Genomic DNA, 13754 nt, shown 5'->3' with positions numbered 1-13754 from the left:
AAATTTATTTAAAAATAAAAATTATAGAAATAAAAATCAACCTAAGACAACATTGAAAAAAAAATCCCCCAACAAAAGAACAAAAAGCAAAGAGATTAAAAAACAGAAAAGGAAAAAAGCAAAGGATCACTCTAGGTGTCTAACATCTAAATAACCAAAGAGAAAATGGTAAAAGAAATAATCACAGAAACAATTTGAAAAGACCACCCAAAATGAAAGTAGTAGATTGAAAGGGCCTACCAAATATACTGCACAATGAATGCAAACAGACCCTCCGAAGAAATGTAATAATGAAATTTTCATACAAAAGATCAAAAACTGGAATGATATCCCTTTGCTCAACAGCAACACTAGAAGCCAGAAGGCAACAGAGCAACACATCTAAAATTCTGAGGGGAAATAATTTCCAACCTAGAATTCTGTATCAAGTCAAAGTATCAATCAGAGTAAGGGCAAAAATAAAACATTTAGAAGACACAGAAGTCTCAAAAAATTTTTACTTTACACACATTCTTTCTCAGTAGGACACAGGTGACTGTGTCCCACCAAAAACAATGGAGGATATCAAGAAAGATAAGACATGACATCAAGGAAATAGGAGATGAAACTTAAGATGGAGGCAAATGGAATCTCCAGGATGAGGAAGAGAGAGGGCACACTCAATAACCAATTCAGAATAGGGAGGTCAAGAGGGCCCCAGAGGAGACTTTAACAAGCAAATAAAATTCAGAGAATACCTTATGTGTATGAACAAACTGAGAGGAGATTTATACAAATGAGGGAGGGTTATGAAACTAAACAAATTTTTTAAAAAACTAAACAGTTTTGAAAAACAATCTAAAATTTTTAAAACACAAAAAAGAAAACATAAAATTGTGCAGGAAAAGAAAAGCAGCCAACTGTGAACAAGATTCTGAATTACTAAAAGAAACATAATTAGGTTCCATACACTTTAAAACCAAAATACAGAATAAGTAACATTTAAAATACAAATTCAAGTAGTTCATCTAACTTCTTAGTCCCATCTCCAAGTAACAGCTCAGTTTTAATACATGTGCTGCCGAAGAGAGCACTAAATAACAGCTCAGGAAATTATCTACTCTACCTACTTTTTATGACATGAGACTCAAAGGAGATAGTGCTTATGAAATCACTGTCCTAACATATAAATTACTAATAAGAGTACTAGTTCAATATTTATAGACACTTACAGTGGCCTATAGTATTGTCTTAATTTTAGTTTAGTGGGTTTTTCTTAAAGAAACTAATGGTAATCCTTCAAAGAACTCTGCATATGGCAAGATATTACAGAAAGAGTGGACAAGAGGAATTACTAAGGAACTGAGATTTCAAGGTGACCAGATGTGCTGTTTATGAAGAAGTGCTATGACAGACAGGAAATCTGGAGAATTCCAAATCAAGACCTCAGCACTCTCAGACCAGGGAGTGTGAAAGCACCAGTAGTAAATTACTTTATTAAATGCAATGTCATTGAGGTTGCCTGAGATGTAGTCAGTCAAACAACAACTATAAAAATACTAAGTTTTTCAGATTCTGCCTTAGAAAAGCAGCACACACTTAACAAAAAGACTGACTTGCCTTATCTTCTTACCAACCATCCTTCCAATCAGCTCCAACCACCCACAAAACATATTCAGACTGATAAAGAATGTTTTGTAGCACATTCACATGGTTATAAAAGAGCTATATGCACAGCATAATTTTATTTCTAAGGCAATTTTATGATTGTCTCCATTTGTATAATCCACATTATACCTATTTTCTTTGGTCCAAAAATTCAATTTACATATATTTACTTTATGCAAATAAAAACATAGCATATTGCTTCTTTCTAAAGCAGTAAGTTTTAAAGTATGATTTAAATACAATAATTTTGGTAATCAATGACCTTATTTTAAAACATAATAATGCAGTTACCAAATATATTTTGGAGAATATTCAATATTTACAGAGTTTTTAACCATGTGTCTGGCACAATAAATGTGCCACAAAGGTTAATTCAAATGTTCAGGGGAGAATTTTGAAGATAGGAGACACATACAAAAATAACAGTGACATAAACTAAAATGTTGGATTTTTTGCAAAATCTAAGAAGTTGGGAAGAGAAAGGAATGTGGTACCAGAGTTAAGCACATGGTCTTCTTGTAAAGGGCGAGAATGGGAAGTGGGCATGAATCTTGGATGTTTTCACTTTCATAATAAGTTCAAACGTTGAAGGTATGAAGGACCTTACGTGAATTACTTTAACCCTCACAATACCATAAAAGCAGGTATTATTTTTATACTGATTTTAGTGATGAGAAAACCGAGGTACAGAGGTGCTAAGTAACTTGCTTAAATTCACACAGAGAAGATGGACTCAATCCAAGAAGCCTGACTTGAAGACACAAACTCTTCCCTGTAACAAAATAAAGCCTGGACGTAGACATAATAATGTAGTTATCAAATATATTTTGACAGCATAGACAGCATCCAACCTCCTTTGCTTCTGCGATTGATTTATGGATAGGCACAGGACTTGAATTGAGCTCATCAGAGTCCTTTCTGCTGGAGGCAGAAGGAAGTACTCCCTTTAGGCCTGTAAAATCACATGTGCTGGGAAGTACGGCAAGCCTGTAGGCCATGAGCTTAAAGAAGGGCTATATTCAAATGAGAAAGAAAAACCTTTTATCTCAGGAATGCCAGCTCCTTTAAATTATCAGGCCCAGAAAAGCATTTAAAATGTAACAGCAGTCACATCTTACTCCCCTTTGAGCTAAATAATTACCTCTTGAAGCCACTTGCTATGCAGGGCTTTAGACTAACTGGCACCAAGTAACCATAAAATGCCATACACCCTATAGTTCAGCAATGTATATAGCCAATCACTAACCAATGTTATTTCTGTAAACCAATGAGAATTCCTGAGGAACAATTTTTGTAATCACGCCGTCTTGAGTCATCCTTTTTTTCTTTAAAAACTTGAGCCTCTCGTTCTCTGGCGCACTCCCCAAGACAACTTGGAAGTGTGTCCCAGGCTGCAGTCCTCAACCTTGAACAAACTCTCTTTAAACTAGAATCTGACCTTTTTGATTATTTTCGGTTGACAACATAGAAGAGGATAAAACTAAGTGGGAAGTAAAAGGAGATTAGGTTGCCTGTTATGTGTTTATGTGCACACACGCAAACACACACATAGAACTGCTATATTTCACCTCCAGGGGCCTTGGTTCCTGCACCTGTTCCTTCAATTCTAGAAGTAACCTTGGGATCCTCTTCAATAATTTGAGACAAATGTTTTTCGACTTAATGCTATTTTGAGTTGTGTTTCTATCATTTAAAACTGAAAGAATCTTAAGATTCTTTGATGACAATGCAGTATTTCTAGTTAACACCAGAAATAACAAAAGGGTAGTAAGAACAATAAATCTACCTAAAAATGTTAAAGCTATACTTTAACTTTCAAGTAAAAGAAAATATTAAAATGTAGTTAACAAGATTATTCCACCATAGAACTGACTTAAAAAGAAAAAAGTGTAGTCAATGACAATAGAAATACTAAATATCTAAAAGTATGTTTTAGACTATATGTACTAAAGGTTAAGAAGTAATCATAACCTTAAATGTTTTTATCACTAAAACATAATAAATGAAAAAATAAATGAACTAAGAGAAAGAACAAAACTAACTTTACAAAATCAGAAAGAAAATAATAGAGATAACTGTAGAACAATAAAAATCAACAAGAATAGGATTTATTGTTCAAACCAAATTACACATAATAACACATATTAGCTATATATGGTTTTTTTCGTTCTTTTTTTCCCTCAGCTCACATGTATAAAATGGGAAAAATTAATGAGCTATTACAGACTAATCACAATTCAAGCAAAAATTAGGATATACCACACGGTCAGAACTTACAAAATTCAAATGATTGAATATACTTATTATTCTGATATACTATGTTTCTTTATTGTTAAAAAAAAAGCAGGCCGGGCATGGTGGCTCACACCTGTAATCCTAGCACTCTGGGAGGCCGAGGCGGGTGGGTTGTTCGAGCTCAGGAGTTCAAGACCAGCCTGAGCAAGAGCAAGACCCCGTCTCTACTAAAAAAAATAGAAAGAAATTATATGGACAGCTAAAAATATATATAGAAAAAATTAGCCGGGCATGGTGGCGCATGCCTGTAGTCCTAGCTACTAGGGAGGCTGAGGCAGGAGGACTGCTTGAGCCCAGGAGATTGAGGTTGCTGTGAGCTAGGCTGATGCCATGGCACTCTAGCCCAGGCAACAGAGTGAGACTCTGTCTCAAAAAAACAAAACAAAACAAAAAAAAGGCTCTGACTCAGGGGGATGGGCGGGACATGGACAATATATATAACCTGAGCTTTTGTACCCCCATAATAAGCTGAAATAAAAAAAAAAAAAGCACTGAATGAAATCATGACTCTGATAGATGATGTTACTCATAATCTATTTACCAATCTGTACTTATAAATACCAAAAACTTCACTTGAATTTTTATGGGGGGGGAGGGAAAAGATTTACATAGTTACAAAGTTACACAGTTATACACTTGCTAGAAGAAGCTGCCCTTTCTAAACAGGCAATTTGACAATAAAGATCAAATACCTTGAACAAATGCATGACTTTGGTTATAGCCATCCCATGTCTGATAAATTTTTAAGAACTGGAGAAACGTAAAACATTGCTTACCAGGGTGTTGACAGTAATAGTATGTACACTAACAGCAAAATGCAAACAAACTAAATGCTCAACCATAAGGAATCACCAAATAAATCCTAAACTCTTCATTTTCTCTCACACCTCCACATCTAATCCAGTTGGCTCTATCTTCAAAAACTAGATATCCAGAATCTGGACACCTCTGACCACTTCTAGTGCTACCACTCTAGTCCAAAAGTTTATCTTTTGCCTGGATTTATGCCTTCTTGCTGACTCTTGTCCTCTAGAGTTTACTCTCACATAGTAATCCTTTCAAAATCAGAGTAATCCTTTAAAAATCAAGTCGGGTTATGTCAATCCTCTGCTCAAAAATGTTCCAATGTCTCCACAACTCTCTTTAAAACAAAAGCCAAAACACACAGGTCAATGGTTACAAGGTATTTTATGATTCTGCCCCTAACCCTCACACACCCCGCATTACTCTCTGCTCTCAACTTCTAATGCCCTCCATACTCCAACTACCCTGGTTAGACAGCTGTTTCCAGAGCACACAGCTACACTCATAACCTCAGAGCCTTTACAGTTAATGTTCCCTGTGCCTGAATATGCTTTTTCCCTAGAGATCCTTATGGTTTGCTCCCTCACTCTCTCCTTGAATGCCACCTTGTCAGTGAGGTCATCCTTAAAACTCTAATTATTAATAAAACAGAAACCTTGGATAAGTCTCCACACCATCACCTCTACTGGCCTTTCCACTCCATTTTTCTCCATTACACTTAACACCCTATATATTTTACTTGTTTGTTTATTGTCTCTCCCAAATAGAATAAAAGGCCCCTAAAAGCAGGAGCTTCTCACTGTTGTATCCCTAGAATAGCGCCAGGGAGTAAATATTTGTTGAGTGAATTTTGGAATACTAGGAAATTAAAAATGTTATAAAAAATTTTAATGTGATGTTAGAAACTGATGAAGTGTGGAAAGAGCATGTTATCAAAGAACATGTAACCATGGATCAAGAAGAAATCACAAGGGAAATTAACAGATTTTTTTTTCACTGAATTTTAACAAAAACACTTCAAACCTGTGGAATTCAGCTAAAGCATTTCTTGGAGGAAAATTTGTAGCTTTAAAATCTTATACTAGGAAATTAGAAAGGTTTTATATACATAAAATGAATATTCCAAAATTTTATACCTGAAACAAATACATTATATATATGAAAATAATAGGCATCAACATTTTATTCTGGTTATTTCTGATAAAATTATAAGTGACTTGCAATTTCTTATACATGCTTTTCTGTATGTTAGTTTTCCCTAATGAACACATATTATTTTTATAATTAAAAAATGTTTTAAACAACTTCTTTTCCTTACAGTTCAATTCTAATTGTTGGCTTCTTCCTTTGCCTGTCTCTTAAAATACTTCCTCCCCTGGATTTCATCTTTGTTCCTCCTCAATTTATATTCATCCCTTAGGACACCTTCTATACTGTTTGAATTCACTTATAATCTACAAATTGATGATTTCTCAGTTTTTTGTAATATCCTGAATTAGAGACTCATATTTCCAACTGCTTAAAGGATACTTCTATCTAGATGGAAATTCTATAGCCACTCAAAATTTAACAAGCCTAAAAGAACTCATTATCATTTCCTAAAACCTGTTCCTTTCATCTTTAATATTGTTAAACACATCACTATGTGCCCAGGTTCTCAATTTTATCAGTTCTACTCTGGAAAGCTCAATCAAATCCAACTTTTCCTCTTCTTCACCAATGCGGTGATTTCAATTTAGGCATCCTCCACCAATTATATGCTAAAAGAGTCCTAGCTTATCTTCCTGTTACCCTACTCCCCTCCTGAAGAATTTAATCCTGCTCAAGGTTGTTGCACATAGCTTTAAGGCTGAGCCCTGCCCCACTAGACAAGGTCACCATCCATGTAAAAACTATGATTGTAATGGTGCCCAGTGGCCTGATTATATCATCACCCTGTTTTCAAGGTTAGTTGGATAAGACAAACTTATAGCACTATAAAATCCTTCAACTGGGCCAATTTTCTATTTTGGTAGCTTCATGTTCTCATCATTCCTACAGTCCAGACATATTTAACTTTCCAGTATGCCCTATGGATTTTTCTTTAGTCTGTAGTGCCCTCCCTTCATAAAACTTCTAAATCCTTCCAAACACAGTTCAAACGTTACCTTCCTCTGTGAAGCATTCTTTATCCTAGATAAAGACACTTCACTAAGCATTTTGTTAATAGTTCTATTATGAAACTTGTTACACTGTATAATAATCACATGTCCATCTCTCAAGTTCAACAGAATTGAGCAAGAGCAGGAAGAAGCACCAAGTGTGTACCCTTGACACCTACAATGCCCAGCCCCTAAAAGGAGCTCGGTTCATATGCATTATTACAACTTTTATAAAGTAAATGAAAAATGAGTTTTAAAAAAAGTTAAAAGTTACATGTTTAGCTGGTCAATCTAAATCTATAATCTAGGAGGGAGAAGAGGTTGGGTAAATTCACACCTAATGGGTACAATGCACACTATCTGGGTTATGGGCACACTTATAACATTGACTCAAACTGTTCAAAAGCAATACATATAACCAAAATGTTTATACCCCTGTAATATTCTGAAATCATTTTTTTTAAATCCATAATCCATGTGGCAGACAGATTCAATGTGGTGACTAGTCTTGATTCCCACTTCCTGGTCTTTAAATCTTTACATAATTCCCTCCTCCTGAATGTGAGCTGGACCTATGACTGCTTCTAACAATGAAATGCAGCAAAGGCATTAGACTATATGTGATTACATCATGATTACATAAGAATGTAGTGCCAGCCCACCTTGATAGTCTCTCTCTCTCCTTTGCTGGCTTTGAAGAAACAAGCTGCTATAAACCTAACCACCATAAGGAAATGAATTCTGCCAATAACCTGAGAAAGTTTGGGGACAAACCCTTCCCCATTTGAGTCTCTACATAACAATCCAGCCCTAACCAACACCTTGATTGCCATCTTGCAGAAGACCCAGCTAACAGCTAAGCTGTGCCAAGTCTCTTGACTCACAGAAACCGTGAGATAATGTGTGTTGCTTTAAGCAGCTAAATTGGTAGTAATTTGTTAATAAGCAGTATAGAAAATGAACACAATCAGAACCTAAGGTATTTCTGAACCCTCTGTTGACAAAAAGGGCTGTGTTCCCCCTAATTTCTCAAACATTTAAATGTGGAACCAGTCAAGTACATGCAAAATTAAAACACAGACTAACATTTCAAATAAACAATAGTTCTTAGGAGTATTTACATACGGTAAAACTTAGAAAGTAGTTTTCTACATAAAGCAGTTCCTATACTTCTCTTTTAACCCATTTACCAATTTTACATAGACCTAATATATGTAATAAGTATAACATTAAGGCAATTCTCCTTACAAACACAAAATGAATAATAAATATTAAAACATTGATATCTAATTAATGATATTGGTAATCAAAAATAAGAATTGGTCACCAGGCAAAGCAATCAAATTAGAGAAGAGTAGAGGACTTGCTGGAGACACTTTCTGTTAGTAGGACAACAGAGCTTTTACTCCCTCAGGCATTATGGCAGCCAGCACAGCATCAAAGTACCAGGTACTCAGGTCATGCTGCTCTCAGGATCAGATGATGCCCTGTGCAACTCATACCACTCCTGCCTCCAGCCCACATTGCACCTTGCTGTCAAGAATACTTTCCAAAAATTCCCAAAGCAGAAACTTCGATGAAAGAGGGCATACTTCAGTATAGCAAAGCATACAACATAAGGCATCTCCTATAGCGTATAAAGATATATGGGATTACAAGTGAGAAGCATGAACGAAAATTCTTATTTTTTCAGGGGTGGCAAGGGTGGTAATTAGAAGGGTCATTTTTCTTAGAAAAATAGCAGACATTTCTCTTCTGCCACTCCCCATAAATGATAAAGGTCTTCAACTGAACAAAAGAACATTTGGAAAAAGGACAAGGATTAACTACAATATCCCAAATTCAAACATTTTGGCACTTGTTACTGGTTAAAAGTAATGATTGAGAATAATTCAATAATGGTTAATAGAGATAACCTAATACCATAAAAACTCTTATCTGTCTTAAAAATTAAAAGAAATAATAATTCTTAGAAATACAGGTCTTATTTAACATATTCAGTTTTTAGAGATAACCTAAACTCCTTCCTATGGGGAAACATGTTTCATAAGTAGCAGGAGGCACTTGAATTACAATCAGACTACTGAAATACTCATGAGCAAACCACACCTAAACAAGTTCATGACAGTTAAGAGGCCAAAAGCAACCCAGTACCACTGGTTGTCTTAAATTAAATCATTCTACATTTTCACTTCCAAACTCATAGATACATTGTAAAAGTCCTCATGATTTCTCCAGAAATAATCTCCATTCAGTGGTATATTTTTATAGTCCAATTCACTTCATCTACCCTTGCTACATCAGTAAAGTCTCTTTTACCATCCATATTAATTGCTTTTATAAATGTTAGAAACTTGATAGAAAAAAACATAGACATAAAATAAAGCCAAGCAAATCCTAAGGCATCATCAAGCTTTTTTACAATATTAGACTATACCCTTAAAGAAAGGTGATAGACAGTATTAGCAGTAGTCAAGACAAGGCTTCTGTTCACTTTAACGTTATTACTCACCAGTATGAAAATAACAAAAACAGGAAAGATCTACTTCACCTAAAAACTCCTGTATAGATTATAATCATATTTTGATGTCCAGCAACTCAGTTCTAGGAAATTTCTGAAAACTAAAATATCTGCATTAGGCACCTTTCTTCCAGTTTTCTAGACAGAATTAAATATATATCTAAATTAGAGCAATACATAAAACCAATGCAGAAACCTCCTCGATCAATCTGGCAATTCATTATAAGGGAACTATTAACATTTTGACTCGCTAGACTCCTAAGTGTAAAAAAAAAAAAAAAAGTGGAAAAGTGGTGCTGTTTAAGTTTTCACTTTCTATAAATTACATGACAGCTCACAAGAGAATAATTTTGAATCTCAGTATATTAGAAGACGTAATATAAACAAAACAGTTTTACAAAATTACAGTAAGAATTTTCCATTAATTCATAAATAATCCTTTCCTGTTTTCAGATAGAGTGACTTTATATATGCCCAAACATTTGTACAATTTGTAACTGAACAAACACATTAACGCCAAAATACATACTAAAAAATTAAGTCAACGTGAAGTAGAGTCAATTCTAATTTTTAAACTAAGATTCATCATCTAGCTCTGTAAACCTCACCATAACGATAAACATGCTTCTATTACCTTCCTAATGAACCCATCTACTGAAATATAGATAAAAATCTCAGTAAGGCACTAGAAAGATGGGTTTTTACATAAGTGTATTCCATCTCCATGTCTCAGTAAGGATTTAGGGTCATGGCACTTTTATCTGATCACATAATATAATAAAAACAGGTAATTTCTCTGATCCTTTACAGCCTTTCTCAATAAGGTCCCCTCATTGAATCATGGAACACAGAAAATTAATCTGAGTGATTGTTTTCACAAATGTTCCAAGAAAGAACTAGAACATAACTAGAACTGTTCTGCACTGGACATAAAAGTTCATTGCACATGATAGATGACCTAGGATGTGAGAGTTCAATTGTCTCCAGAAACTTGGTTGAGAAAGGCTACCACAAGTCCCCCAGACAGTGTAACTGTCCTGCTACTCGGCTTCAGTCATCCTAACTCTAAGAGCATTAAAAGAACAATATTGAGTGCACAAATCTAGGAACTTAGATAAGAAAAAAGATAAATAAGCAATTAGGTCTTTTCCATTTGCTCATTTACTATGAATTAATAGCACAGGTGTCAACTGTTTGTCCCTTACTCTGAACGGAAGGTATTCACTGTAACAAAATAAACCCACACGAACATAATTTTTGTCATCCCTTAAAAAAATGAATAAAAACAGTAATCAGTATATTAAATATTAACTTGTCAAGCCTTTTCCTATTCCCCCTTCTTTAGCAAACTTTGCTAAATTTGCATTTAGCAGTTATCAAAACATATTTTTCAAATATTCACTTTAAAAAGGTATTTTTAAAACCCAGTTGACCCTTTATTCTCGCTCTAATCTCCAATTCTCAAGAAACTGCCTTTTTTAAATTCCTGGATGTGGTGACTACAGCACCTTTATGTGTTAGTTGTGATTAAATCATAGTAAGGACACCAATAGTTCTTTTTCTCAAAACAAATGATTTTTAAAAGATGGCCCAATTTTAGGAAGCAAGAATATTTTTACTCACGTAGCAAAGATTACTTTAAAATAAGGTAGCTCATTAAAAGTCAAGAACTGTTACACCTGAATGTGCAAAGGATTATTTTAAAAAACGGGAAAACATAAACATGACATTCCTATTTTTAATTTTTGCTAGCATGAATGCTGATAACACTGAACAAAACAAATTACACTACCAAATATTCCACTTTACCAAATCCCTACTCAAAATTCTTACATTTATCAATATACGAGTAAAGGGGGCACAAAAATGGAGGGGATGTTTTCACTGCACATCTGTGTTCAACTGTCAATTTTTCCAATATCAGATACATAATGCAATGATATGAGAATGTTTACCTTCTACACTTTTGTTTCTTTTCCTAAAGGGGGGAAGGTGGTCTTGATTCATTTACTATTAACTGTTTTGCAATAAAGGAGATCAGCGTAAAACTTAATTGGAGAGGCAGAATTCACTTTCCTCAGAACAAGCACACCCTTCCTGTTTCTACATAAAAGCAGACCATTTTGTTATAAAAAATTTCCCTTTTTTACAAGTGACTTTTCCTGAACTCTGGTCAACACTGCTCTTCAAAAGAATCTAGCCAATTAGTGCACCTTGTAGGCAGAACTGTAATAACTGTTAGTTTCTCTCGAGAAAATGTTTTCAATTTTTTTAAACGCCATGTTCAAATTAACGTCTCACATTAACTATGATCTAAAATAGTTTACTGGAGTTAAAAACACACTTTTCATTAACGCATTCATCCAATTAAAGTGTACGTAGTAAGTGGGACTACGGACACAGACTTACCAGATGACACCTCTATATTAAACGTAAGTGCAAAGGAGATGATAACGCCCTCCTTTTTCAAATATTCAAATGTTCATCTGAGACCCTTGGACTTTTGGCCTTTAACAATTGCTCTCACCACTCGAGTTCCCAGAGAGAACTACATTTAGCAACGGGTCTCCTCCTGACTTCCTGCTACTAAAAGCCACACCACAAGGGCTGTTTCGTCGATTTGTTTTAAAACAACATTTGCTCCAGTCACCTCATTGGAAAAAAACGGGTCTTTCTATACCGGGGAGCTGCTACTGAGCTGAAGGTGCTCACAGTGTTTAAAAACAAAAACTCTACGTCTAAGCCGTGGCGGCACCGCAGGGGTTTAGTGCAGATTTTCCTCCCAGGAGTGGGACCCGGCGCGGGCCGGGCGGCAACCCCCCGGCGCCCCAGCTGAAGGAGAAAAGGAGAGAGGGTAAAAATAAGCGGCGGCCGCGGCCCACGTGCCACCACGGGAGGCAGGCGAGAGGGCCCGGCGCGCGGGGAGGGGACCGTACCTCCAAACATGTGCGGCGAGAGGTGAGCTGGTAAGGAGCCGATCACCAGGCGCGGCCCGCTGGGGCCCCCGCCCGCCGGCCGGTCCCTGCTGCCGCCGCCGTCCTCGGGACTGCTGTGCACCGAGTCCTGCGAGCCGTACGGGCCGCTGCTGCTGTTAGGGATGTTGAAGGAGGACTGCGCGGCGCGGGCACCGGACGCCACGCTCCCCACGGCCCCGCCGAGGGAGCGGCTGCGCGGGGCCGCCGGGGCCGCCGAGGCCGCCGCGGCGCCGCCGGAGGCGCTGGGCTGGTGCGCGCCCGGCACCTGAGCCGGAAACCTCCCAGCGGCCGCGGCCCGAGCCCCGCCACCGCCGCCTGCGGTCCCGTTGGCCCCTCCGCTGCTGCTGGAAGGTAGATCGGAGCCCGAATACGCGCGGGTGCGGCCGTTAGCAGCGGCCGGGCCGCTCTGCTTGGCGCCCATGTCCGCCCTGCCCCGGGCCGGGCCCGCGCGCAGCGCTCCGAGCGCGGGGAGGGCGGGAGCGAGCGCAGGAGCGAAAGGGCAGGGTCGAGGCGCCGCGGCCGGCCCAGAAAGGCCCCCGTACGTCCAGGGCCGCCGCCAGGCGCCCCGAGGGGCGGTCGGCGCCCGGCGCGCTCTTCTTCTCGGGGGCGGCGGGAAAGGCCGGCGGCCTGACGGGGGCGCGAGAGACGAGGAGAGGCGGAGAGGAAAGAGGGCCCAGCCGCGGGCGCGGCTCGCTGGCTCCGGCGGCAAGGGGCGGCTCAGGTGGCTGTGCGGCTGCCGCTGGTTTCGGTTCTGGTGCCCGACGACGGGCCGCTGCCGCTCTCCGCCGCGGCGCTCTGCGCCCGGGGCCTCGGCACCGCCTCCTCCCGGGCGGCCGCCGCTACCGCCGCCATCCTCTAGCTCCCACGGCGGCTCGCGGGTGAGTGGGAGGCGCCCGCCCAGACTCCGCTGGGGCCACCTTCCCCCCGCCCCCAGCCACCCAGCTGTTATTAACGGAGAAAGAGGAAAAACGGGTGGCGCGTGAGGGGAGGACGGACAAGGGGAGGGAGGGGCGGCGCGCGCTTCCCGGCAACCGTCGCCTCGCTGTCCCTGTGAGGGAGGGGCAGGGGAATCTGGGCGACGGAGGAGGGGGTGCCTACGAGAAGAGGAGGTTCCCCGGCCCTCGCACCGGAAGGCCGCGGAGCAGCACGGCTCCAGGGTGCGCCTGGGCCTGTGTGTTTGGGTCGCGCGCGGCGACCCCGCCCCCGCCCCCTCGCGCCGCCCGGCGGATTGGCTCGCGCGGACCTGGCCCCGCCTCCTCCGGCCGCGGCCTGCCGGCCTGGGCCCCGCCTCGCCAAGGTACGGCGGGGTGGTAGGTGCTGCCACCCGCGGACTCAGTGATGGACAGGTCGACGGCCCCGCCCCCTTCCCCG

At 39.7% G+C, this 13754-nt stretch overlaps 1 protein-coding gene across 3 annotated transcripts in view; it reads right to left on the bottom strand.

Moving 5' to 3' along the window:
- ZNRF2 (zinc and ring finger 2) overlaps nt 1-13527 on the bottom strand; it is a 95999-nt gene extending 82472 nt beyond the window's left edge. For all 3 annotated transcript variants that reach the window (XM_045564228.1, XM_045564230.1, XM_045564229.1), the window contains exon 1: nt 12345-13527. In XM_045564228.1, coding sequence (XP_045420184.1) covers nt 12345-12804 — 460 coding nt within the window. In that variant the 5' untranslated portion in view covers nt 12805-13527. The remainder of the gene's footprint in view (nt 1-12344) is intronic.
- Nucleotides 13528-13754: the final 227 nt, after the last annotated feature.

Source organism: Lemur catta, chromosome 11 (assembly GCF_020740605.2).
Source record: "Lemur catta isolate mLemCat1 chromosome 11, mLemCat1.pri, whole genome shotgun sequence".
Lineage (NCBI taxonomy): Eukaryota > Metazoa > Chordata > Mammalia > Primates > Lemuridae > Lemur > Lemur catta.
The sequence above is the reverse complement of the archived record's forward strand: the minus strand, read 5'-3'. Positions and strand labels throughout refer to the sequence as shown.